The sequence below is a fragment of the Chiloscyllium plagiosum genome, unplaced genomic scaffold (genome assembly GCF_037043375.1).
Source record: "Chiloscyllium plagiosum isolate Xiang-an unplaced genomic scaffold, Cpla_swu_hap1 HiC_scaffold_44, whole genome shotgun sequence".
Taxonomy (NCBI): Eukaryota; Metazoa; Chordata; class Chondrichthyes; order Orectolobiformes; family Hemiscylliidae; genus Chiloscyllium; species Chiloscyllium plagiosum.
Genome location: NW_028270182.1, coordinates 4,230,668 through 4,257,312, shown reverse-complemented (window position 1 = coordinate 4,257,312; position 26,645 = coordinate 4,230,668). Strand labels below are relative to the sequence as shown.

Below are 26,645 nucleotides of genomic sequence, written 5' to 3'. Positions count from 1 at the left end.
CACCGACACCCGCCCCCTCGATACACCGACACCCGCCCCCTCGATACACCGACACCCGCCCCCTCGATACACCGACACCCGCCCCCTCGATACACCGACTCCCAACCCCTCGATACACCGACTCCCAACCCCTCGATACACCGACTCCCAACCCCTCGATACACCGACTCCCAACCCCTCGATACACCGACACCCGCCCCCTCGATACACCGACTCCCAACCCCTCGATACACCGACTCCCAACCCCTCGATACACCGACTCCCAACCCCTCGATACACCGACTCCCAACCCCTCGATACACCGACTCCCAACCCCTCGATACACCGACTCCCAACCCCTCGATACACCGACTCCCAACCCCTCGATACACCGACTCCCAACCCCTCGATACACCGACTCCCAACCCCTCGATACACCGACTCCCAACCCCTCGATACACCGACTCCCAACCCCTCGATACACCGACTCCCAACCCCTCGATACACCGACTCCCAACCCCTCGATACACCGACTCCCAACCCCTCGATACACCGACTCCCAACCCCTCGATACACCGACTCCCAACCCCTCGATACACCGACACCCAACCCCTCGATACACCGACTCCCAACCCCTCGATACACCGACTCCCAACCCCTCGATACACCGACTCCCAACCCCTCGATACACCGACTCCCAACCCCTCAATACACCGACTCCCAACCCCTCGATACACCGACTCCCAACCCCTCGATACACCGACTCCCAACCCCTCAATACACCGACTCCCAACCCCGCAATACACCGACTCCCAACCCCTCAATACACCGATTCCCAACCCCTCAATACACCGATTCCCAACCCCTCAATACCCCGAACTCTACCCTCTCAACACCCCGATTCCTACCCCCTCGATACCACAAACTCCACCCCCTCGATACCCTGAACCCCACCCCCTCGATACCCCGAACTCCAACCCCTCGATACCCCGAACTCCACCCCCTCGATATCCCGATTCCAACCCCCTCGATACCCCGAACCCTACCCCTTCGATATCCCGATTCCCAACCCCTCGATACCCCAAACTCTACCCCCTCGATACCCCAATTCCCAACCCCTCGATACCCCAAACTCTACCCCCTCGATACCCCGAAGCCTACCCCCTCGATACCCCGAACCCTAAACCTTCGATACCCAGATTCCCACCCCCTCGATATCCCGATTCCCATTTCCTCGATATCCCGATTCCCACCCCCTCAATACCCAAAACTCTACACCCTCAATACCCCGAACTCTATCCCCTCAATACCCCGAACTCTACCCCCTCAACAACCCGATTCCCAACACCTCAACACCACAAACCCCGCCCCCTCGATACCACAAACACCGCCCCCTCGATACCACAAACCCCGCCCCCTCGATACCACAAACCCCGCCCCCCACTCCTGTAATATCCCTCCCCTCACAGCACTGCACTGTCGGAGGGTCAGTGCTGAGGGAGCGCCGCACTGTCGGAGGGTCAGTGCTGAGGGAGCGCCGCACTGTCGGAGGGTCAGGGGATCACCGCACTGTCGGAGGGTCAGTGCTGAGGGAGCGCCGCACTGTCAGAGGGAGCGCCGCACTGTCGGAGGGTCAGCGCTGAGGGAGCGCCGCACTGTCAGAGGGTCAGCGCTGAGGGAGCGCCGCACTGTCAGAGGGTCAGCGCTGAGGGAGCGCCGCACTGTCAGAGGGTCAGCGCTGAGGGAGCGCCGCACTGTCGGAGGGTCAGGGGATCACCGCACTGTCGGAGGGTCAGCGCTGAGGGAGCGCCGCACTGTCGGAGGGTCAGCGCTGAGGGAGCGCCGCACTGTCGGAGGGTCAGCGCTGAGGGAGCGCCGCACTGTCGGAGGGTCAGCGCTGAGGGAGCGCCGCACTGTCGGAGGGTCAGCGCTGAGGGAGCGCCGCACTGTCGGAGGGTCAGCGCTGAGGGAGCGCCGCACTGTCGGAGGGTCAGGGGATCACCGCACTGTCGGAGGGTCAGCGCTGAGGGAGCGCCGCACTGTCGGAGGGTCAGGGGATCACCGCACTGTCGGAGGGTCAGTGCTGAGGGAGCGCCGCACTGTCAGAGGGAGCGCCGCACTGTCGGAGGGTCAGCGCTGAGGGAGCGCCGCACTGTCAGAGGGTCAGCGCTGAGGGAGCGCCGCACTGTCGGAGGGTCAGCGCTGAGGGAGCGCCGCACTGTCGGAGGGTCAGCGGATCACCGCACTGTCGGAGGGTCAGGGGATCGCCGCACTGTCGGAGGGTCAGCGCTGAGGGAGCGCCGCACTGTCGGAGGGTCAGCGCTGAGGGAGCGCCGCACTGTCGGAGGGTCAGCGCTGAGGGAGCGCCGCACTGTCAGAGGGTCAGCGCTGAGGGAGCGCCGCACTGTCAGAGGGTCAGTGCTGAGGGAGCGCCGCACTGTCGGAGGGTCAGGGGATCACCGCACTGTCGGAGGGTCAGTGCTGAGGGAGCGCCGCACTGTCAGAGGGAGCGCCGCACTGTCGGAGGGTCAGCGCTGAGGGAGCGCCGCACTGTCAGAGGGTCAGCGCTGAGGGAGCGCCGCACTGTCAGAGGGTCAGCGCTGAGGGAGCGCCGCACTGTCAGAGGGTCAGCGCTGAGGGAGCGCCGCACTGTCGGAGGGTCAGGGGATCACCGCACTGTCGGAGGGTCAGCGCTGAGGGAGCGCCGCACTGTCGGAGGGTCAGCGCTGAGGGAGCGCCGCACTGTCGGAGGGTCAGCGCTGAGGGAGCGCCGCACTGTCGGAGGGTCAGCGCTGAGGGAGCGCCGCACTGTCGGAGGGTCAGCGCTGAGGGAGCGCCGCACTGTCGGAGGGTCAGGGGATCACCGCACTGTCGGAGGGTCAGCGCTGAGGGAGCGCCGCACTGTCGGAGGGTCAGGGGATCACCGCACTGTCGGAGGGTCAGTGCTGAGGGAGCGCCGCACTGTCAGAGGGAGCGCCGCACTGTCGGAGGGTCAGCGCTGAGGGAGCGCCGCACTGTCAGAGGGTCAGCGCTGAGGGAGCGCCGCACTGTCAGAGGGTCAGCGCTGAGGGAGCGCCGCACTGTCGGAGGGTCAGCGGATCACCGCACTGTCGGAGGGTCAGGGGATCGCCGCACTGTCGGAGGGTCAGCGCTGAGGGAGCGCCGCACTGTCGGAGGGTCAGCGCTGAGGGAGCGCCGCACTGTCGGAGGGTCAGCGCTGAGGGAGCGCCGCACTGTCGGAGGGTCAGCGCTGAGGGAGCGCCGCACTGTCGGAGGGTCAGCGCTGAGGGAGCGCCGCACTGTCGGAGGGTCAGCGCTGAGGGAGCGCCGCACTGTCGGAGGGTCAGCGCTGAGGGAGCGCCGCACTGTCGGAGGGTCAGCGCTGAGGGAGCGCCGCACTGTCGGAGGGTCAGCGCTGAGGGAGCGCCGCACTGTCGGAGGGTCAGCGCTGAGGGAGCGCCGCACTGTCGGAGGGTCAGCGCTGAGGGAGCGCCGCACTGTCGGAGGGTCAGGGGATCACCGCACTGTCGGAGGGTCAGTGCTGAGGGAGCGCCGCACTGTCAGAGGGAGCGCCGCACTGTCGGAGGGTCAGCGCTGAGGGAGCGCCGCACTGTCAGAGGGTCAGCGCTGAGGGAGCGCCGCACTGTCGGAGGGTCAGGGGATCACCGCACTGTCGGAGGGTCAGCGCTGAGGGAGCGCCGCACTGTCGGAGGGTCAGCGCTGAGGGAGCGCCGCACTGTCGGAGGGTCAGCGCTGAGGGAGCGCCGCACTGTCGGAGGGTCAGCGCTGAGGGAGCGCCGCACTGTCGGAGGGTCAGCGCTGAGGGAGCGCCGCACTGTCGGAGGGTCAGCGCTGAGGGAGCGCCGCACTGTCGGAGGGTCAGCGCTGAGGGAGCGCCGCACTGTCGGAGGGTCAGCGCTGAGGGAGCGCCGCACTGTCGGAGGGTCAGGGGATCACCGCACTGTCGGAGGGTCAGTGCTGAGGGAGCGCCGCACTGTCAGAGGGAGCGCCGCACTGTCGGAGGGTCAGCGCTGAGGGAGCGCCGCACTGTCGGAGGGTCAGCGCTGAGGGAGCGCCGCACTGTCGGAGGGTCAGCGCTGAGGGAGCGCCGCACTGTCGGAGGGTCAGCGCTGAGGGAGCGCCGCACTGTCGGAGGGTCAGCGCTGAGGGAGCGCCGCACTGTCGGAGGGTCAGCGCTGAGGGAGCGCCGCACTGTCGGAGGGTCAGGGGATCACCGCACTGTCGGAGGGTCAGTGCTGAGGGAGCGCCGCACTGTCAGAGGGAGCGCCGCACTGTCGGAGGGTCAGCGCTGAGGGAGCGCCGCACTGTCAGAGGGTCAGCGCTGAGGGAGCGCCGCACTGTCGGAGGGTCAGCGCTGAGGGAGCGCCGCACTGTCGGAGGGTCAGGGGATCACCGCACTGTCGGAGGGTCAGCGCTGAGGGAGCGCCGCACTGTCGGAGGGTCAGCGCTGAGGGAGCGCCGCACTGTCGGAGGGTCAGCGCTGAGGGAGCGCCGCACTGTCGGAGGGTCAGCGCTGAGGGAGCGCCGCACTGTCGGAGGGTCAGCGCTGAGGGAGCGCCGCACTGTCGGAGGGTCAGGGGATCACCGCACTGTCGGAGGGTCAGTGCTGAGGGAGCGCCGCACTGTCAGAGGGAGCGCCGCACTGTCGGAGGGTCAGCGCTGAGGGAGCGCCGCACTGTCAGAGGGTCAGCGCTGAGGGAGCGCCGCACTGTCGGAGGGTCAGGGGATCACCGCACTGTCGGAGGGTCAGCGCTGAGGGAGCGCCGCACTGTCGGAGGGTCAGCGCTGAGGGAGCGCCGCACTGTCGGAGGGTCAGCGCTGAGGGAGCGCCGCACTGTCGGAGGGTCAGCGCTGAGGGAGCGCCGCACTGTCGGAGGGTCAGCGCTGAGGGAGCGCCGCACTGTCGGAGGGTCAGCGCTGAGGGAGCGCCGCACTGTCGGAGGGTCAGGGGATCACCGCACTGTCGGAGGGTCAGTGCTGAGGGAGCGCCGCACTGTCAGAGGGAGCGCCGCACTGTCGGAGGGTCAGCGCTGAGGGAGCGCCGCACTGTCGGAGGGTCAGCGCTGAGGGAGCGCCGCACTGTCGGAGGGTCAGCGCTGAGGGAGCGCCGCACTGTCGGAGGGTCAGCGCTGAGGGAGCGCCGCACTGTCGGAGGGTCAGGGGATCACCGCACTGTCGGAGGGTCAGTGCTGAGGGAGCGCCGCACTGTCAGAGGGAGCGCCGCACTGTCGGAGGGTCAGCGCTGAGGGAGCGCCGCACTGTCAGAGGGTCAGCGCTGAGGGAGCGCCGCACTGTCGGAGGGTCAGGGGATCACCGCACTGTCGGAGGGTCAGCGCTGAGGGAGCGCCGCACTGTCGGAGGGTCAGCGCTGAGGGAGCGCCGCACTGTCGGAGGGTCAGCGCTGAGGGAGCGCCGCACTGTCGGAGGGTCAGCGCTGAGGGAGCGCCGCACTGTCGGAGGGTCAGCGCTGAGGGAGCGCCGCACTGTCGGAGGGTCAGCGCTGAGGGAGCGCCGCACTGTCGGAGGGTCAGCGCTGAGGGAGCGCCGCACTGTCGGAGGGTCAGCGCTGAGGGAGCGCCGCACTGTCGGAGGGTCAGCGCTGAGGGAGCGCCGCACTGTCGGAGGGTCAGCGCTGAGGGAGCGCCGCACTGTCGGAGGGTCAGGGGATCACCGCACTGTCGGAGGGTCAGTGCTGAGGGAGCGCCGCACTGTCAGAGGGAGCGCCGCACTGTCGGAGGGTCAGCGCTGAGGGAGCGCCGCACTGTCGGAGGGTCAGCGCTGAGGGAGCGCCGCACTGTCGGAGGGTCAGGGGATCACCGCACTGTCGGAGGGTCAGCGCTGAGGGAGCGCCGCACTGTCGGAGGGTCAGCGCTGAGGGAGCGCCGCACTGTCGGAGGGTCAGGGGATCACCGCACTGTCGGAGGGTCAGCGCTGAGGGAGCGCCGCACTGTCGGAGGGTCAGCGCTGAGGGAGCGCCGCACTGTCGGAGGGTCAGCGCTGAGGGAGCGCCGCACTGTCGGAGGGTCAGCGCTGAGGGAGCGCCGCACTGTCGGAGGGTCAGCGCTGAGGGAGCGCCGCACTGTCGGAGGGTCAGCGCTGAGGGAGCGCCGCACTGTCGGAGGGTCAGCGCTGAGGGAGCGCCGCACTGTCGGAGGGTCAGGGGATCACCGCACTGTCGGAGGGTCAGTGCTGAGGGAGCGCCGCACTGTCAGAGGGAGCGCCGCACTGTCGGAGGGTCAGCGCTGAGGGAGCGCCGCACTGTCGGAGGGTCAGCGCTGAGGGAGCGCCGCACTGTCGGAGGGTCAGCGCTGAGGGAGCGCCGCACTGTCGGAGGGTCAGGGGATCACCGCACTGTCGGAGGGTCAGCGCTGAGGGAGCGCCGCACTGTCGGAGGGTCAGCGCTGAGGGAGCGCCGCACTGTCGGAGGGTCAGCGCTGAGGGAGCGCCGCACTGTCGGAGGGTCAGCGCTGAGGGAGCGCCGCACTGTCGGAGGGTCAGCGCTGAGGGAGCGCCGCACTGTCGGAGGGTCAGCGCTGAGGGAGCGCCGCACTGTCGGAGGGTCAGCGCTGAGGGAGCGCCGCACTGTCGGAGGGTCAGCGCTGAGGGAGCGCCGCACTGTCGGAGGGTCAGCGCTGAGGGAGCGCCGCACTGTCGGAGGGTCAGCGCTGAGGGAGCGCCGCACTGTCGGAGGGTCAGCGCTGAGGGAGCGCCGCACTGTCGGAGGGTCAGCGCTGAGGGAGCGCCGCACTGTCGGAGGGTCAGCGCTGAGGGAGCGCCGCACTGTCGGAGGGTCAGCGCTGAGGGAGCGCCGCACTGTCGGAGGGTCAGCGCTGAGGGAGCGCCGCACTGTCGGAGGGTCAGCGCTGAGGGAGCGCCGCACTGTCGGAGGGTCAGCGCTGAGGGAGCGCCGCACTGTCGGAGGGTCAGCGCTGAGGGAGCGCCGCACTGTCGGAGGGTCAGCGCTGAGGGAGCGCCGCACTGTCGGAGGGTCAGCGCTGAGGGAGCGCCGCACTGTCGGAGGGTCAGCGCTGAGGGAGCGCCGCACTGTCGGAGGGTCAGCGCTGAGGGAGCGCCGCACTGTCGGAGGGTCAGCGCTGACTGCACTGGCTGCGAAGGGGTTTGAGGCTGTCTCCCTGGGGTGGCCAGAGGCGCTATGTCAATGAAGGTACCCTCAGTAAACGGGATTGGTTCTTACCCGGCTGACCATGATTGCAGGCAGATTGAGGGCCTGGAGTAAGGTCACGACCTTCAACGGGGTCAGAGGTGACAGCAGAAGGATCAGCATAGCGAGGTAAACCAGCAAACAGCTCACACCTGAGCAGGGGGTGGGGGGATAAGAGAGAACAGGGATTGGAACAGTTCATATAGAGAGAGAGAGAGAGAGAACGATAGAGAGAGAGAGAGAGACAGAGAGAGAGACAGAGAGAGAGACAGAGAGAGAGACAGAGAGAGAGACAGAGAGAGAGACAGAGAGAGACAGAGAGAGACAGAGAGAGACACAAATAAACTCAGAGAGGGAGACATATGCAGAGAGGGAGAGAGAGATAGAGACACACCCACACGTAGAGAGGGAGAGACACACAGTGAGAGAGAAAGACACACGCAGACAGACATACATGCAGAGAGAGACACAGTAATTGAGACAGACAGACACACAGAGAGAGAGAAACACACACGCAGAGAGAGAGAAACACACACGCAGAGAAAGAGACAGACAGAGAGAGGGAGGGAGAGACACACGCACGCAGAGAGAGATATAGACATGTGCAGAGAGAGAAAGAGAGACGCACGCAGAGAGAGACAAGGAAAAAAATCACAGATATCGAGAGAGACAGGCACAGAAAAACAGACACACATACAGAGAGAGAAAGAGATGGACAGACAGAGAGAAGAGAGAGAGACATACACATACAAACAGAAACAGAAAGAGGGTGTGGGCCATTAAACCATTTCGAACTGACTTGCTCTGATCCCCAACTACTACTCTGAAAGGTCACACCCCAGGCTCCCAAACAAAGGTCAAAGGGCACCACTTTTCAGGCCCACAGCTGGGATCTAGTGAGCGAGTGACCCAGTGACTCGGGCCCTGCTGGGATCCAGTGAGCGAGTGACCCAGTGACGTGGGCCCTGCTGGGATTTGGTGAGTGGGTGACCCAGTGACCCAGGCCCTGCTGGGATTTGGTGAGTGGGTAACCCAGTGACCTGTGCCCTGCTGGGATCTAGTGAGTGAGTGACCCAGTGACCCATGCCCTGCTGGGATCCAGTGAGCGAGTGACCCAGGCCCTGCTGGGATGTGGTGAGCGAGTGACCCAGTGACCTGGGCCCTGCTGGGATGTGGTGAGCGAGTGACCCAGTGACCTGGGCCCTGCTGGGATGTGGTGAGCGAGTGACCCAGTGACCTGGGCCCTGCTGGGATTTGGTGAGTGGGTGACCCAGTGACCTGGGATTTGGTGAGTGAGTAACCCAGTGACCTGGGCCCTGCTGGGATTTGGTGAGTGGGTAACCCAGTGACCTGTGCCCTGCTGGGATCTAGTGAGTGAGTGACCCAGTGACCCATGCCCTGCTGGGATCCAGTGAGCGAGTGACCCAGGCCCTGCTGGGATGTGGTGAGCGAGTGACCCAGTGACCTGGGCCCTGCTGGGATGTGGTGAGCGAGTGACCCAGTGACCTGGGCCCTGCTGGGATGTGGTGAGCGAGTGACCCAGTGACCTGGGCCCTGCTGGGATGTGGTGAGCGAGTGACCCAGTGACCTGGGCCCTGCTGGGATTTGGTGAGTGGGTGACCCAGTGACCTGGGATTTGGTGAGTGAGTAACCCAGTGACCTGGGCCCTGCTGGGATTTGATGAGTGGGTGACCCAGTGACCTGGGATTTGGTGAGTGGGTGACCCAGTGACCTGGGCCCTGCTGGGATCTGGTCTGTCTCAGCACCTCCCGATCTGGAGTGCACCCCCATCCCAGTGAACATGCGATGGTCTCACTCTGAGGTGAAAGCTGGTACCTCCCCTTCCCCCCCGCCTGCCCCCCCCCCCCACCCCCGTATCCGAAGCTGATGGAGGCATCACCCAATCTCTCAGGGAGCGTCCCAGTTTCCAGCAAACCCCCTCCTGTCCCCCTGCATTTACCCACCCCCCCCAGTGAAGAGTGAGAAAGTGGCAGCTTCCTGCACTGTGGGGTCTGAGCCCTCGAGGTGAGGGTGCAGGGACGGGGACAGGGACGGGGAACGTACCTGTTTGTGTCTGGCCACTGTAATGCAGGATCAGAAAGCCAATGGTTAGGGTCTGCAGCATCAGGAACAACGCCTCACCCCAGGAGCTGCAGAGAGAGAGAGACAGAGAGGGAGGAGACCTAGTCAGTGTAACCACCCCCTGGCATCACCGTGTGGGTTAGCAAGGACTGACAGAAGCAGGCACACCACCTAAACACAACCCCCCCTTCCCCCCCCACCCCACCCCATCAGAGAACACCACTGTCTTAGTGTCTCCCATCCTCTGCCACTCACTGACGTTAATATTTCACAGAATCAGGGCCAGTCCTTAAGGGCCACCAACATCCAGTCTATCTCACAGTGCAGTGTCTCAGAGTACACTGGGTACGAGGTGACTGCACATCGCTAACCCCGTGCCTGGTCAGTGTCCCGTCAGTCACCAACACCAGCCTGAAACACTCCGACTCACTCTCTCCGGTCTGCTTCCAAGTGGCCAGAACTCGGAACTGTCAATGTCAGACAGTCACGGATAAATCCCGTTGGGAACGTGGGTTTCGCTCTCGGTAGGAGTGGGGGTGTGGTGGGGGGTGTGGGAGTAGTGTGGGACCCACTCCCACAGGGAGTGGGGTGAAAGGGGTGGGGAGGAGGTGCGGATTGTGGGACTCGCTCACCCCTGGGGAATGGGGAGGAGGTGCGGATTGTGGGACTCGCTCTCCCCTGGGGATTGGGGAGAGAGGGGGTTGGGATTGTGGGACTTGCTCTCCCCTGGGGAATGGGGAGAGAGGGGGTTGGGAATGCGGGACTCGCTCTCCCCTGTTGAATGGGGAGAGAGGGGGTTGGGATTGTGGGACTCGCTCTCCCCTGGGGAATGGGGAGAGAGGGGGTTGGGATTGTGGGACTCGCTCTCCCCTGGGGATTGGGGAGAGAGGGGATTGGGAATGCGGGACTCGCTCACCCCTGGGGAATGGGGAGAGAGGGGGTTGGGATTGTGGGACTCGCTCTCCCCTGGGGATTGGGGAGAGAGGGGGTTGGGAATGTGGGACTCGCTCACCCCTGGGGAATGGGGAGAGAGGGGGTTGGGATTGCAGGACTCGCTCTCCCCTGGGGAATGGGGAGAGAGGGGGTTGGGATTGTGGGACTCGCTCTCCCCTGGGGAATGGGGAGAGAGGGGGTTGGGATTGTGGGACTCGCTCTCCCCTGGGGATTGGGGAGAGAGGGGGTTGGGATTGTGGGACTCGTTCCCTCGGGGAATTGGGAGAGAGGGGGTTGGGATTGTGGGACTTGCTCTCCCCTGGGGAATGGGGAGAGAGGGGGTTGGGAATGCGGGACTCGCTCTCCCCTGTTGAATGGGGAGAGAGGGGGTTGGGATGTGGGACTCGCTCTCCCCTAGGGAATGGGGAGAGAGGGGATTGCGAATGTGGGACTCGCTCTCCCCTGGGGATTGGGGAGAGAGGGGGTTGGGATTGTGGGACTCGCTCTCCCCTGGGGATTGGGGAGAGAGGGGGTTGGGAATGCGGGACTCGCTCTCCCCTGGGGATTGGGGAGAGAGGGGGTTGGGAATGCGGGACTCGCTCTCCCCTGGGGATTGGGGAGAGAGGGGGTTGGGAATGCGGGACTCGCTCTCCCCTGGGGATTGGGGAGAGAGGGGGTTGGGAATGTGGGACTCGCTCACCCCTGGGGAATGGGGAGGAGGTGCGGATTGTGGGACTTGCTCTCCCCTGGGGATTGGGGAGAGAGGGGGTTGGGATTGTGGGACTCGCTCTCCCCTGGGGAATGGGGAGAGAGGGGGTTGGGATTGTGGGACTCGCTCTCCCCTGGGGATTGGGGAGAGAGGGGGTTGGGAATGTGGGACTCGCTCACCCCTGGGGAATGGGGAGAGAGGGGGTTGGGATTGCAGGACTCGCTCTCCCCTGGGGAATGGGGAGAGAGGGGGTTGGGATTGTGGGACTCGCTCTCCCCTGGGGAATGGGGAGAGAGGGGGTTGGGATTGTGGGACTCGCTCTCCCCTGGGGATTGGGGAGAGAGGGGGTTGGGATTGTGGGACTCGTTCCCTCGGGGAATTGGGAGAGAGGGGGTTGGGATTGTGGGACTTGCTCTCCCCTGGGGAATGGGGAGAGAGGGGGTTGGGAATGCGGGACTCGCTCTCCCCTGTTGAATGGGGAGAGAGGGGGTTGGGATGTGGGACTCGCTCTCCCCTAGGGAATGGGGAGAGAGGGGGTTGCGAATGTGGGACTCGCTCTCCCCTGGGGATTGGGGAGAGAGGGGGTTGGGATTGTGGGACTCGCTCTCCCCTGGGGATTGGGGAGAGAGGGGGTTGGGAATGCGGGACTCGCTCTCCCCTGGGGATTGGGGAGAGAGGGGGTTGGGAATGCGGGACTCGCTCTCCCCTGAGGATTGGGGAGAGAGGGGGTTGGGAATGCGGGACTCGCTCTCCCCTGAGGAATGGGGAGAGAGGGGGTTGGGATTGTGGGACTCGCTCTCCCCTGGGGAATGGGGAGAGAGGGGGTTGGGATTGTGGGACTCGTTCCCTCGGGGAATTGGGAGAGAGGGGGTTGGGATTGTGGGACTCGTTCCCTCGGGGAATTGGGAGAGAGGGGGTTGGGATTGTGGGACTCGCTCTCCCCTAGGGAATGGGGAGAGAGGGGGTTGGGATTGTGGGACTCGCTCACCCCTGGGGAATGGTGAGAGAGGGGGTTGGGATTGTGGGACTCGCTCACCCCTGGGGAATGGGGAGAGAGGGGGTTGGGATTGTGGGACTCGCTCTCCCCTGTTGAATGGGGAGAGAGGGGGTTGGGATGTGGGACTCGCTCTCCCCTGGGGAATGGGGAGAGAGGGGGTTGGGAATGTGGGACTCGCTCTCCCCTGGGGAATGGGGAGAGAGGGGATTGGGAATGCGGGACTCGCTCTCCCCTGGGGAATGGGGAGAGAGGGGATTGGGATTGTGGGACTCGTGCTCCGCTGGGGAATGGGGAGAGAGGGGGTTGGGATTGTGGGACTCGCTCTCCCCTGGGGATTGGGGAGAGAGGGGGTTGGGAATGCGGGACTCGCTCTCCCCTGTGGAATTGGGAGAGAGGGGGTTGGGATTGTGGGACTCGCCCACCCCTGGGAATGGGGAGAGGGGGGGTTGGGATTGTGGGACTCGCTTTCCCCTGGGGAATGGGGAGAGAGGGGATTGGGAATGCGGGACTCGCTCTCCCCTGGGGAATTGGGAGAAAGTGGGTTGGGAATGTGGGACTCGCTCTCCCCTGGGGAATGGGGAGAGAGGGGATTGGGATTGTGGGACTCGCTCTCCCCTGGGGAATGGGGAGAGAGGGGGTTGGGATTGTGGGACTCGCTCACCCCTGGGAATGGAGAGAGGGGGGGTTGGGATTGTGGGACTCGCTCTCCCCTGGGGAATTGGGAGAAAGGGGGTTGGGAATGTGGGACTCGCTCTCCCCTGGGGATTGGGGAGAGAGGGGGTTGGGATTGTGGGACTCGTTCCCTCGGGAAATTGGGAGAGAGGGGGTTGCGATTGTGGGACTCGCTCTCCCCTGGGGAATGGGGAGAGAGGGGGTTGTGATTGTGTGTCTTGCTCTCCCCTAGGGAATGGGGAGAGAGGGGGTTGGGAATGTGGGACTCGCTCTCCCCTGGGGAATGGGGAGAGAGGTGGTTGGGAATGCGGGACACGATCTCCCCTAGAGAAGGGGTGAGAGGGGGTTGGGATTGTGGGACTCGCTCTCCCCTAGGGAATTGGGAGAGAGGGGGTTGGGATTGTGGGACTCGCGATCCCCTGGGGAATGGGGAGAGAGGGGGTTGGGAATGTGGGACTCGCTCTCCCCTGGGGAATGGGGAGAGAGGGGGTTGGGATTGTGGGACGCATTCCCTCAGGGAATTGAGAGAGAGGGGGTTGGGATTGTGGGACTCGTTCCCTCGGGGAATTGGGAGAGAGGGGGTTGGGATTGTGGGACTCGCTCTCCCCTGGGGATTGGGGAGAGAGGGGGTTGGGATTGTGGGACTCGCTCTCCCCTGTGGAATGGGAAGAGAGGGGGTTGGGATTGTGGGACTCACTCTCCCCTGAGGAATGGGGAGAGAGGGGGTTGGGATTGTGGGACTCCTTCCCTCAGGGAATTGGGAGAGAGGGGGTTGGGATTGTGGGACTCGTTCCCTCGGGGAATTGGGAGAGAGGGGTTTGGGATTGTGGGACTTGCTCACCCCTGGGGAATGGTGAGAGTGGGGGTTGGGAATGCGGGACTCGTTCTCCCCTGGGGAATGGGGAGAGAGACCGGGTTGGGAATTCCGGACTCGCTCTCCCTTGGGGAATGGGGAGAGAGGGGGTTGGGATTGTGGGACTCGCTCTCCCCTGGGGATTGGGGAGAGAGGGGTTTGGGATTGTAGGACTCGCTCTCCCCTTGGAATTGGGGAGAGAGGGGGTTGGGATTGCAGGACTCGCTCTCCCCTGGGGAATGGGGAGAGAGGGGGTTGGGATTGCAGGACTCGCTCTCCCCTGGGGAATGGGGAGAGAGGGGGTTGGGATTGCAGGACTCGCTCTCCCCTGGGAATTGGGGAGAGAGGGGGTTGGGATTGTGGGAGTCGCTCTCCCCTGGGGAATGGGGAGAGAGGGGGTTGGGATTGCAGGACTCGCTCTCCCCTGGGAATTGGGGAGAGAGGGGGTTGGGATTGTGGGAGTCGCTCTCCCCTGGGAATTGGGGAGAGAGGGGGTTGGGATTGTGGGAGTCGCTCTCCCCTGGGGAATGGGGAGAGAGGGGGTTGGGATTGCAGGACTCGCTCTCCCCTGGGGATTGGGGAGAGAGGGGGTTGGGATTGTGGGACCCACTCTTGGCTGAGGTGCCAAATGACCGGTTTGGGAGTTGGAAATTGGACGTACCTGAAGGGGAAATAGTTCCTCATCCCGTAAACCATGGTGCCGGTGATGGCTAGCATTTCCAGGAGGATAGAGTTAAAGTTGAGGCCCTCCGTGCTCTGCGCCCTCACAATCTTTAATATCTGAGGGAGTTTGACTGGAAAAAGAAGACAGCAAGCTCACTCTCAATCTACAGCCAGTGGGGACCCTGTGGACTGACCATCCCCACCCTCACTCCGACATCAGCTTCCCACTCGGATCCTCCCTCCCAACCAGCAACATTCCCCAACGGGAAAACGGGGCCGAGCAACTTCCAACACAAGCTGCATTTATATAGCACCTGAGATTTAGTAAAACCTCCTGAAATGCCACATCGTCAGACGCAGAAGAGTGAGACTCGAGCAGTAACCTTGCACGCGGGAGAGAGTTCAGTTTAACGGAGGACAGGTTTAGGAAAAGGGGAATTCCAGAGCTCCAGGGCCAGGCAAGACTCTGCAACTGGAAAATCCAGATAGCATCATAGAGCACAGAAACAGACCCTTCGGCCCAACCAGTCCTGGCCAACCATTATCTCAAACTAAACCAGTCCCACCTGCCAGCACCCGGCCCATATCCCTCCAAACCCTTCCTATTCATATACCCAAACAAATGCCTTTTAAATGTTGCAATTGTACCAGCCTCCCCCACTTCCTCTGGCAGCTCATTCCATACACGTACCACCCTCTGTGTGAAAACGTTGCCCCTTAGGTCTCTTTCATATCTTTCCCCTCTCACCCTAAACCTATGCCCTCTAGTTCTGGACTCCCCAACCCCAGGGAAAAGACTTTGTCTATTTATCCTATCCACGCCCCTCATGATTTTATAAGGGCACCCCCTCAGCTCCGACGCTCCAGGGAAAACAGCCCTCTCCTCATTCCGATGCCCCCTTGTGTTGAAATGCCCCACCCTTTGCTGTTCACTTTCCCTGGACTGGCTCAGGAAACCAGCCTCAGGGCAACAGGGGCCAGGAAACGGAGAGTGAACCCCCCCCGCAGCGAGAATGAATAAATTGATGGGACCTGATTGGTTCCGGACTCACGTACCCATCACTGATCCTGCGATGATGGACAGTCCCAGGACTTTGCTGAGCAGAAGTTTCAGGCAGGGAACTGGAGACAAAAGCAAAAACAGAAGCAGTGTTAGGACATAGAAGAATACAGTGCAGTTCAGGCCCTTTGGCCCTCGATGTTGCGCCGATCCAAGCCCACCTAACCTACACTAGCCCACTATCCTCCATATGCCTATCCAATGCCCGCTTAAATGCCCATAAAGAGGGAGAGTCCACCACTGCTACTGGCAGGGCATTCCATGAACTTACGACTCGCTGAGTGAAGAACCTACCCCTAACTTCAGTCCTATATCTACCCCCCCCTTAATTTAAAGCTATGCCCCCTTGTAATACCCGACTCCATACGCGGGAAAAGGTTCACACTGTCAACCCTATCTAACCCCCTAATCATCTTGTACACCTCAATCAAGTCACCCCTAAACCTTCTTTTCTCTAATGAAAACAGACCCAAGTGTCTCAGTCTTTCCTCATACGATCTTCCTTCCATACCAGGCAACATCCTGGTAAACCTCCTCTGCACCCGTTCCAGTGCCTCCACATCCTTCCTATAGTATGGCGACCAAAACTGCACACAATACTCCAGATGCGGCCGCACCAGAGTCTTATACAACTGCAACATGACCTCAGGGCTCCGGAACTCAATTCTTCTACCAATAAAAGCCAGTACGCCATATGCCTTCCTCACCGCACTATTTACCTGGGTGGCAACTTTCAGAGATCTGTGTACATGGACACCAAGATCCCTCTGCTCATCCACATTACCAAGTATCCGACCATTAGCCCAGTACCCCATCTTTTTGTTATTCTTCCCAAAGTGAATCACCTCACACTTAGCTACATTGAATTCCATTTGCCACCTTTCTGCCCAGCTCTGCAGCTTCTCTATATCCTGCTGTAACCTGCCACATCTTTCCTCACGGTCAACAACTCCTCCGACTTTCGTATCATCCGCAAACTTGCTCACCCAACCTTCTAACCCCTCTTCCAGGTCATTTATAAAAATGACAAACTGCAATGGTCCCAAAACAGATCCTTGCGGAACACCGCTAGTGACGGCACTCCATGAAGAAACTTTGCCATCAACTACTACCCTCTGTCTTCTTCCATCCAGCCAATTCCTAATCCAAACCTCCAACTCACCCTCAATGCCATATCTCCGTATTTTCTGCAGTAGCCTACCATGGGGAACCTTATCAAACGCCTTACTAAAATCCATATATACCACATCTACCGCTTTCCCCTCATCAACCTCCTTCGTCACCTTTTCAAAGAATTCAATAAGGTTTGTGAGGCACGACCTGCCCTTCACAAAACCATGCTGACTATCCTTGATCACATTATTCCTATCCAGATGTTCATAAATCCTATCCCTTACAATTCTCTCTAAGACTTTGCCCACAACAGAAGTGAGACTCACCGGCCTATAGTTACTAGGGTTATCCCTACTCCCCTTTTTGAACAAGGGAACCACATTTGCTATCCTCCAGTCTTCTGGCACTACTCCTGTAGACAAAGAGGACATAAAAATCAAGGCCAATGGCTCTGCAATCTCCTCCCTTGCTTCCCAGAGAATCCTAGGATAAATGCCATCAGGCCCAGGGGACTTATCTATTTTCACCTTTTCCAGGATTTCCAACACCTCTTCTCTACATACCTCAAAGCCATCCATTCTACTTATTTGTGACTCAGTATTCACATAGACGACAATGCCCTGTTCCTGAGTAAATACTGAAGAAAAGTATTCATTCAGTGTCTCCCCAATCTCTTCCGCCTCCACACGCAACTTCCCACTACTATCCTTGACTGGACCAATTCCTACCCTAGTCATTCTTTTATTCCTAACATACCTATAGAAAGCCTTAGGGTTTTCCCTAATCCTACCGACTAAGGACCTTTCATGTCCCCTCCTTGCTGCTCTTAGCTCTCTCTTCAGGTCCTTCCTGGCTACCCTATAACTCTCAATCGCCCCAATTGAACCTTCACGTCTCATCTTGAGATAGGCCGCCCTCTTCCATTTAACAAGGGATTCCAATTCCTTATTAAACCACGGCTCCCTCGCACGACCCTTTCCTCCCTGCCTGACAGGTACATAATTATCAAGGACACTCAATAGTTGCTCCTTGAACAAGCTCCACATATCATTTACACTCTTGCCTTGGAGTCTACTTTTCCAAGCCACATATCCTAAGTCATGCCTCACCGCATCATAATTTCCCTGACCCCAGCTATAACTCTTGCCCTGCAGTGCACACTTATCCCTCTCCATCACTAGAGTAAAAGTCACCGTATTGTGGTCACTGTCCCCAAAGTGCTCATCTACCTCTAATTCTAACACCTGGCCTGGTTCATTACCCAGAACCAAATCCAGTATGGCCTCACCTCTTGTTGGCCTATCTACATATTGTGTCAGGAAACCCTCCTGCACACATTGGACAAACACCGACCCATCTAACGAACTTGAGCTATAGCTTCCCCAATCAATATCAGGAAAGTTAAAGTCCCCCATAACAACCACCCTATTACTGTCACTCATCTCCTGAATCACCTTCCCTATCCTTTCTTCAATGATTCTAGGACTATTAAGAGGCCTGTAAAAGACTCCTAACAGGGTGACCTCACCTTTCCTATTCCTAACCTCAGCCCAAACTACCTCAGATGGCAAGTCCTCATCCATCGTCCTTTCCACCACTGTAATACTATCTTTGACAAGCAATGCCACACCTCCCCCTCTTTTACCCCCACCTCTGACCCTACTAAAACATTTAAATCCTGGAACCTGCAACAGCCAATCCTGTCCCTGTTCTAGCCATGTCTCCGTAATAGCCACAACATCGAAGTCCCAGGTACCAACCCATGCTGCACGTTCACCTACCTTATTTCGTATACTTCTTGCATTGAAGTATACACACTTCAAGCCACTTTCCTGTTTACAGGCACCCTCCTTTGAAATTGATGCCATGTTCCTAACCTCCCTACACTCCAGGCCCTGCACCCTAAAGCTACAGTCTGGGTTCCCATGCCCCTGCAGGGGCTAGAGGGGGTTACAGAGATAGGGAGGGGGTGTAGGGGCTGGAGGAGATTACAGAGATAGGAAGGGGGTGTAGGGGCTGGAGGGGGTTACAGAGATAGGGAGGGGGTGTAGGAGGTTCCAAAGATAGGGAGGGGGTATAGGGGCCTAACCTGGCACTGTCCCCATCCCAGGAGAGTCTGACGAGGGCAGTGTCAGTGGGGTGGGGAGGGCTTGCCTTTTATTCTGTTCGCAGACTGGGGGCTGAGCAGAGAGATTTGTACAGAGGAGGCAAGAGGGCAAACAACAGCTCCAGAACATAAGATGGAGGTGGAGAACGGGCCATTCAGCCCGTCATGCTTGCTCCACTTTCCTGCCCCAATGCCCAAAATCTGTGTGATACTTTTGCTGAAAATCTGTCTGTCTCAGCCACCACCATACTAGCTTCCACAACCGTCAAGAGTCATTCTCTCCGAGAGGGCTCAGTGGTCAGCACTGCTGCCTCACAGCGCCAGGGACCCGGGTTCGATTCCAGCCTCGGGTGACTGTCTGTGTGGAGTTTGCACATTCTCCCCGCGTCTGCGTGGGTTTCCTCCCACAGTCCAAAGATGTGCAGGTGAGAGTGGATTGGCCGTGGGAAATTTCCCGTAGTGTCCAGGCATATGCAGGCTAGGTGGCTTAATCATGGGAAATGCAGGGCTACAGGGAGTGAGATGGGTCCAGGTGGGATGCTATTTGGAGGGTCAGTGCACTCCCGAAGGGCTGAATGGCCTGATCCCACATTGTAGGAATTCTACAACTCTCCAAAAAAATTCCTCCTCATCTCTGCTGTAAATGGCTGACCCGTGAACTCTGAAGTTATTTATTCTGCAGCCCTTCTAGAATCTTCCACCAGGTGGAGGTTCAGGTGAAACCAATGACTGGAACATTAAAGGTCCAAGGACCGTAAATTACTGGAGGGACGTAATGTCTTTAAGAGGGCGGGGCTCCGTCCTAACGGACGGCAGCGGGAGCCAATGGCGAAGCCGGTGGCCGCCCGCCCCGTTTGGATTGGCCACTGCGGATTCGAACGGGCCAATCGGGGCGAGCCACGGATGAAAGCCCGCGGCCCAGAAATGCCGGGACGGACAGAGGGACGATTCCTTTCCGCGACTCCTCACCATCCAACAAGTTAAACTCCAGGAAGAATTCCTCGTAGCATTTCTCCGTCAGGAAGAATTTGAGCGCCAGCGATCTCAGCATCGCGGCGGCCGCCATTCGATCGGCCCGAGAATCGGCTGCTTCCGGTCCGCCGCCGGAAGAGTCCGTGCGGCGCAACGGCCCCCGGCCCCGCCCCCCGGCGGAATGGTTCCGGGGCTTGGCCACGCCCACTCCAGGATCCCCTGAACATGATTGGAATCTTTCTGTGCACCACATTCACACCAATCACCTCCCCCTCCAGCCCCTACACCCCCTCCCTATCTCTGTAACCCCCTCCACCCCCTCCCTATCTCTGTAACCCCCTCCAGCCCCTACACCCCTCCCTATCTCTGTAACCCCCTCCAGCCCCTACACCCCCTCCCTATCTCTGTAACCCCCTCCAGCCCCTACACCCCCTCCCTATCTCTGTAACCCCCTCCAGCCCCTACACCCCCTCCCTATCTCTGTAACCCCCTCCAGCCCCTACACCCCCCTCCCTATCTCTGTAACCCCCTCCAGCCCCTACACCCCCCTCCCTATCTCTGTAACCCCCTCCAGCCCCTACACCCCCCTCCCTATCTCTGTAACCCCCTCCAGCCCCTACACCCCCTCCCTATCTCTGTAACCTCCTCCAGCCCCTACACCCCTCCCTATCTCTGTAACCCCCTCCAGCCCCTACACCCCCTCCCTATCTCTGTCACCCCCTCCAGCACCTACACCCCCTCCCTATCTCTGTAACCCCCTTCAGCCCCTACACCCCTCCCTATCTCTGTAACCCCCTCCAGCCCCGACACCCCCTCCCTATCTCTGTCACCCCCTCCAGCACCTACACCCCCTCCCTATCTCTGTAACCCCCTTCAGCCCCTACACCCCTCCCTATCTCTGTAACCCCCTCCAGCCCCTACACCCCCTCCCTATCTCTGTAACCTCCTCCAGCCCCTACACCCCCTCTCTATCTCTGTAACCCCCTTCAGCCCCTACACCCCCTCCCTGTCTCTATCACCCCCTCCAGCCCCTCCCTATCTCTGTAACCCCCTCCAGCCCCTACACCCCCTCCCTGTCTCTATCACCCCCTCACATGCTGCCTTGTTAGATCTAGCATATTTGACCCTTGACCCTAATGTGATTTGGCTTAATGTCAGTTTTCACATCTACTTATTTCGAAAGTGAATTGGTTTTGTGTTTGAAACATTAATCTGCCCGATGCTGCCTCAGCTAGTGAGTTTTTCCATTACACTGAGTGTTAATCGCAGTTTGCAGTGTCTATGGGATTTTTGTTTATCAGTTCAAGCTAATGTTGTATTCCTGTGAAACTGGTTGACATTTTGCTCTGATAAAAATCTCAGCAGCTTTTTTGGGTGTTACAGGAGGTTCATAACATCCTTCTAAATCTGGCTGAGAGATCACCCTCTGTCTGTCTTTCCTGCCCTTTCCCATTCCTGTTCCACCATTCCAAAACTTTCTGAATAACCTGCATCATTCCTCCACTCAGGAGCAAGGGTCAGTGCTGAGGGAGTGGGTGCTGTCGGAGGGTCAGTGCTGAGGGAGTGGGTGCTGTCGGAGGGTCAGTGCTGAGGGAGTGGGCGCTGTCGGAGGGTCAGTGCTGAGGGAGTGAGCGCTGTCGGAGGGTCAGTGCTGAGGGAGTGGGCGCTGTCGGAGGGTCAGTGCTGAGGGAGTGGGCACTGTCGGAGGGTCAGTGCTGAGGGAGTGAGCACTGTCGGAGGGTCAGTGCTGAGGGAGTGGGCGCTGTCGGAGGGTCAGTGCTGAGGGAGTGGGCGCTGTCGGAGGGTCAGTGCTGAGGGAGTGTCGCACTGTCGGAGGGTCAGTGCTGAGGGAGTGGGCACTGTCAGAGGGTCAGTGCTGAGGGAGTGGGCACTGTCGGAGGGTCAGTGCTGAGGGAGTGGGCGCTGTCGGAGGGTCAGTGCTGAGGGAGTGAGCACTGTCGGAGGGTCAGTGCTGAGGGAGTGGGCGCTGTCGGAGGGTCAGTGCTGAGGGAGTGGGCACTGTCGGAGGGTCAGTGCTGAGGGAGTGGGCGCTGTCGGAGGGTCAGTGCTGAGGGAGTGTCGCACTGTCGGAGGGTCAGTGCTGAGGGAGTGGGCACTGTCAGAGGGTCAGTGCTGAGGGAGTGGGCACTGTCGGAGGGTCAGTGCTGAGGGAGTGGGCACTGTCAGAGGGTCAGTGCTGAGGGAGTGTCGCACTGTCGGAGGGTCAGTGCTGAGGGAGTGGGCACTGTCAGAGGGTCAGTGCTGAGGGAGTGGGCGCTGTCGGAGGGTCAGTGCTGAGGGAGTGGGCGCTGTCGGAGGGTCAGTGCTGAGGGAGTGTCGCACTGTCGGAGGGTCAGTGCTGAGGGAGTGGGCACTGTCGGAGGGTCAGTGCTGAGGGAGTGGGCACTGTCAGAGGGTCAGTGCTGAGGGAGTGTCGCACTGTCGGAGGGTCAGTGCTGAGGGAGTGGGCACTGTCAGAGGGTCAGTGCTGAGGGAGTGGGCGCTGTCGGAGGGTCAGTGCTGAGGGAGTGGGCGCTGTCGGAGGGTCAGTGCTGAGGGAGTGTCGCACTGTCGGAGGGTCAGTGCTGAGGGAGTGGGCACTGTCAGAGGGTCAGTGCTGAGGGAGTGGGCACTGTCGGAGGGTCAGTGCTGAGGGAGTGGGCACTGTCAGAGGGTCAGTGCTGAGGGAGCGCCGCACTGTCGGAGGGTCAGTGCTGAGGGAGTGGGCACTGTCGGAGGGTCAGTGCTGAGGGAGTGGGCGCTGTCGGAGGGTCAGTGCTGAGGGAGTGGGCGCTGTCGGAGGGTCAGTGCTGAGGGAGTGAGCACTGTCGGAGGGTCAGTGCTGAGGGAGTGGGCGCTGTCGGAGGGTCAGTGCTGAGGGAGTGTCGCACTGTCGGAGGGTCAGTGCTGAGGGAGTGGGCACTGTCAGAGGGTCAGTGCTGAGGGAGTGGGCACTGTCGGAGGGTCAGTGCTGAGGGAGTGGGCACTGTCAGAGGGTCAGTGCTGAGGGAGTGGGCGCTGTCGGAGGATCAGTGCTGAGGGAGTGCCACATTGTCGGAGGGTCAGTGCTGAGGGAGTGGGTACTGTCGGAGCGTCAGTGCTGAGGGAGTGCCGCACTGTCAGAGGGTCAGTGCTGGGGGAGTGCCGCACTGTCGGAGGGTCAGCGCTGAGGGAGTGCCGCACTGTCGGAGGGTCAGCGCTGAGGGAGTGCCACATTGTCAGAGGGTCAGTGCTGAGGGAGTGGGCACTGTCGGAGGGTCAGTGCTGAGGGAGTGGGCGCTGTCGGAGGGTCAGTGCTGAGGGAGTGGGCGCTGTCGGAGGGTCAGTGCTGAGGGAGTGGGCACTGTCGGAGGGTCAGTGCTGAGGGAGTGGGCGCTGTCGGAGGGTCAGTGCTGAGGGAGTGAGCACTGTCGGAGGGTCAGTGCTGAGGGAGTGGGCGCTGTCGGAGGGTCAGTGCTGAGGGAGTGGGCACTGTCGGAGGGTCAGTGCTGAGGGAGTGGGCGCTGTCGGAGGGTCAGTGCTGAGGGAGTGTCGCACTGTCGGAGGGTCAGTGCTGAGGGAGTGGGCACTGTCAGAGGGTCAGTGCTGAGGGAGTGGGCACTGTCGGAGGGTCAGTGCTGAGGGAGTGGGCGCTGTCGGAGGGTCAGTGCTGAGGGAGTGAGCACTGTCGGAGGGTCAGTGCTGAGGGAGTGGGCGCTGTCGGAGGGTCAGTGCTGAGGGAGTGGGCACTGTCGGAGGGTCAGTGCTGAGGGAGTGGGCGCTGTCGGAGGGTCAGTGCTGAGGGAGTGTCGCACTGTCGGAGGGTCAGTGCTGAGGGAGTGGGCACTGTCAGAGGGTCAGTGCTGAGGGAGTGGGCACTGTCGGAGGGTCAGTGCTGAGGGAGTGGGCACTGTCAGAGGGTCAGTGCTGAGGGAGTGGGCGCTGTCGGAGGATCAGTGCTGAGGGAGTGCCACATTGTCGGAGGGTCAGTGCTGAGGGAGTGGGTACTGTCGGAGCGTCAGTGCTGAGGGAGTGCCGCACTGTCAGAGGGTCAGTGCTGGGGGAGTGCCGCACTGTCGGAGGGTCAGCGCTGAGGGAGTGCCGCACTGTCGGAGGGTCAGCGCTGAGGGAGTGCCACATTGTCAGAGGGTCAGTGCTGAGGGAGTGGGCACTGTCGGAGGGTCAGTGCTGAGCGACTGCCGCACTGTCGGAGGGTCAGTGCTGAGGGAGTGGTCACTGTCGGAGGGTCAGTGCTGAGGGAGTGGTCGCTGTCGGAGGGTCAGTGCTAATGGAGTGCCGCACTGTCGGAGGGTCAGCGCTGAGGGAGTGGGCACTGTCGGAGGGTCAGTGCTGAGGGAGTGCCGCACTGTCGGAGGGTCAGTGCTGAGGAAGTGCTGCACTGTCGGAGGGTCAGTGCTGAGGGAGTGTCGCACTGTCGGAAGGTCAGCGCTGAGGGAGTGGGCACTGTCGGAGGATCAGTGCTGAGGGAGTGCCACATTGTCGGAGGGTCAGTGCTGAGGGAGTGCCACATTGTCGGAGGGTCAGTGCTGAGGGAGTGCCACATTGTCGGAGGGTCAGTGCTGAGGGAGTGCCGCACTGTCAGAGGGTCAGTGCTGAGGGAGTACCGCACTGTCGGAGGATCAGTACTGAGGGAGTGCCGCACTGTCAGAAGGTCAGTGCTGACGGAGTGGGCGCTTTCAGAGAGTCAGTGCTGACGGAGTGGGCGCTTTCGGAGGGTCAGTGCTGGGGCAGTGGGCACTGTCAGAGGGTCAGTGCTGAGGGAGTGGGCGCTGGGAGGGTCAGTGCTGAGGGAGTGGGCACTGTTGGAGGGTCAGTGCTGAGGGAGTGGGTGATGACGGAGTGTCAGTGCTGAGGGAGTGCCACACTGTCGGAGGGTCAGTGCTGAGGGAGTGTCGCACTGTCGGAGGGTCAGTGCTGAGGGAGTGTCGCACTGTCGGAGGGTCAGTGCTGAGGGAGTGCCGCACTGTCGGAGGGTCAGTGCTGAGGGAGCGCCGCACTGTCGGAGGGTCAGTGCTGAGGGAGCGCCGCACTGTCGGAGGGTCAGTGCTGAGGGAGCGCCGCACTGTCGGAGGGTCAGTGCTGAGGGAGCGCCGCACTGTCGGAGGGTCAGTGCTGAGGGAGTGGGCACTGTCGGAGGGTCAGTGCTGAGGGAGTGCTGCACTGTCGGAGGGTCAGTGCTGAGGGAGTGCCGCACTGTCGGAGGGTCAGTGCTGAGGGAGTGGGCACTGTCGGAGGGTCAGTGCTGAGGGAGTGCTGCACTGTCGGAGGGTCAGTGCTGAGGGAGCGCCGCACTGTCGGAGGGTCAGTGCTGAGGGAGCAGATGCAGGTACAAAGTCTATCCTCCCTCCCAGGTGCGTATAGCAGATCCAGTGCTCAGTATTTTGAAGATAACCAGTGTGTTGTCCACGATGAGCACGACAATTTATCCCTCCGTTCGTCACTGGAGGCTGGATTGATCTGTTGTGATGCGTCCTGGTTGTTTGAGCTTGCTATATCCAACACGGCCAGTCTCTCACAGCTGGGCCTCGACTGGGAGGCAGGTGGTGTTCTACCTTTGATGTCACTAAGTGCGGGAGTGGAGGAAGGAGGTGCAGAAATGTGATTTAATCTGATCTTTTCCTTCTCACAATCTCCCGTTATTGTGGTCATACAGCAGCTGAACGAGATGACAATCTTTGTACGATCTCTTCCCTGAATCGAAGATGCTACTAAGATGACATTTGGCTTAAATGTACCACTGCTTCCACATTCACATGGTCCAGTCTGCTGTCTCAGGAACTCTCTCAACCCAGCTGTTAAACATTCCCACGGTGACAGGACGGGGGTCTGTGTCTGTGATTCCCCCACACGGTGACAGGACAGGGGTCTGTGTCTGTGATTCCCCCACACGGTGACAGGACGGGGGTCTGTGTCTGTGATTCCCCCACACGGTGACGGGACGGGGGTCTGTGTCTGTGATTCCCCCACACGGTGACGGGACGGGGGTCTGTGTCTGTGATTCCCCCACACGGTGATGGGACGGGGATCTGTGTCTGTGATTCCCCCACACGGTGACAGGACGGGGGTCTGTGTCTGTGATTCCCCCACACGGTGACAGGACAGGGGTCTGTGTCTGTGATTCCCCCACACGGTGACAGGACGGGGGTCTGTGTCTGTGATTCCCCCACACGGTGACAGGACGGGGGTCTGTGTCTGTGATTCCCCCACACGGTGACGGGACGGGGGTCTGTGTCTGTGATTCCCCCAAACGGTGATGGGACGGGGATCTGTGTCTGTGATTCCCCCACACGGTGACAGGACGGGGGTCTGTGTCTGTGATTCCCCCACACGGTGACAGGACAGGGGTCTGTGTCTGTGATTCCCCCACACGGTGACAGGACGGGGGTCTGTGTCTGTGATTCCCCCACACGGTGACAGGACGGGGGTCTGTGTCTGTGATTCCCCCACACGGTGAGGGGACGGGGGTCTGTGTCCGTGATTCCCCCACACGGTGACAGGACGGGGGTCTGTGTCTGTGATTCCCCCACACGGTGACGGGACGGGGGTCTGTGTCTGTGATTCCCCCACACGGTGATGGGACGGGGGTCTGTGTCTGTGATTCCCCCACACGGTGACAGGACGGGGATCTGTGTCTGTCATTCCCCCACACGGTGACGGGACGGGGGTCTGTGTCTGTGATTCCCCCACACGGTGATGGGACGGGGGTCTGTGTCTGTGATTCCCCCACACGGTGACAGGACGGGGGTCTGTGTCTGTGATTCCCCCACACGGTGACGGGAGGGGGGTCTGTGTCTGTGATTCCCCCACACGGTGACGGGATGGGGGTCTGTGTCTGTGATACCCCAACATGGTGACGGGACGGGGGTCTGTGACTGTGATTCCCCCCACACGGTGACAGGACGGGGGTCTGTGACTGTGATTCCCCCACACGGTGACAGGACGGGGGTCTGTGACTGTGATTCCCCCACACGGTGACAGGACGGGGGTCTGTGTCTGTGATTCCCCCCACACGGTGACAGGACGGGGGTCTGTGTCTGTGATAACCCCACACAGTGACGGGACGGGGGTCTGTGTCTGTGATTCCCCCACACGGTGACAGGACGGGGATCTGTGTCTGTGATTCCCCCACACGGTGACAGGACGGGGGTTTGTGTCTGTGATTCCCCCACACGGTGATGGGACGGGGGTTTGTGTCTGTGATTGCCCCACACGGTGACGGGACAGGGGGTCTGTGTCTGTGATTCCCCCACACGGTGACAGGACGGGGATCTGTGTCTGTGATTCCCCCACACGGTGACAGGACGGGGGTTTGTGTCTGTGAT

The 26,645-nt window shown here is 61.0% G+C and overlaps 1 protein-coding gene across 1 annotated transcript in view; it reads right to left on the bottom strand.

Annotated features, from left to right (window-relative positions):
- Positions 1–19,475, bottom strand: part of mpdu1b (mannose-P-dolichol utilization defect 1b) — a 31,717-nt gene extending 12,242 nt beyond the window's left edge. Inside the window, exons 1-5 of the mRNA XM_087982798.1 lie at positions 19,321–19,475; positions 15,128–15,193; positions 14,070–14,202; positions 9,227–9,312; positions 7,196–7,314 (exon numbers count right to left, since the gene is read on the bottom strand). Coding sequence (XP_087838924.1) covers positions 7,196–7,314; positions 9,227–9,312; positions 14,070–14,202; positions 15,128–15,193; positions 19,321–19,417 — 501 coding nt within the window. The 5' untranslated portion in view covers positions 19,418–19,475. The remainder of the gene's footprint in view (positions 1–7,195; positions 7,315–9,226; positions 9,313–14,069; positions 14,203–15,127; positions 15,194–19,320) is intronic.
- Between the last annotated feature and the right edge of the window lie 7,170 nt (positions 19,476–26,645).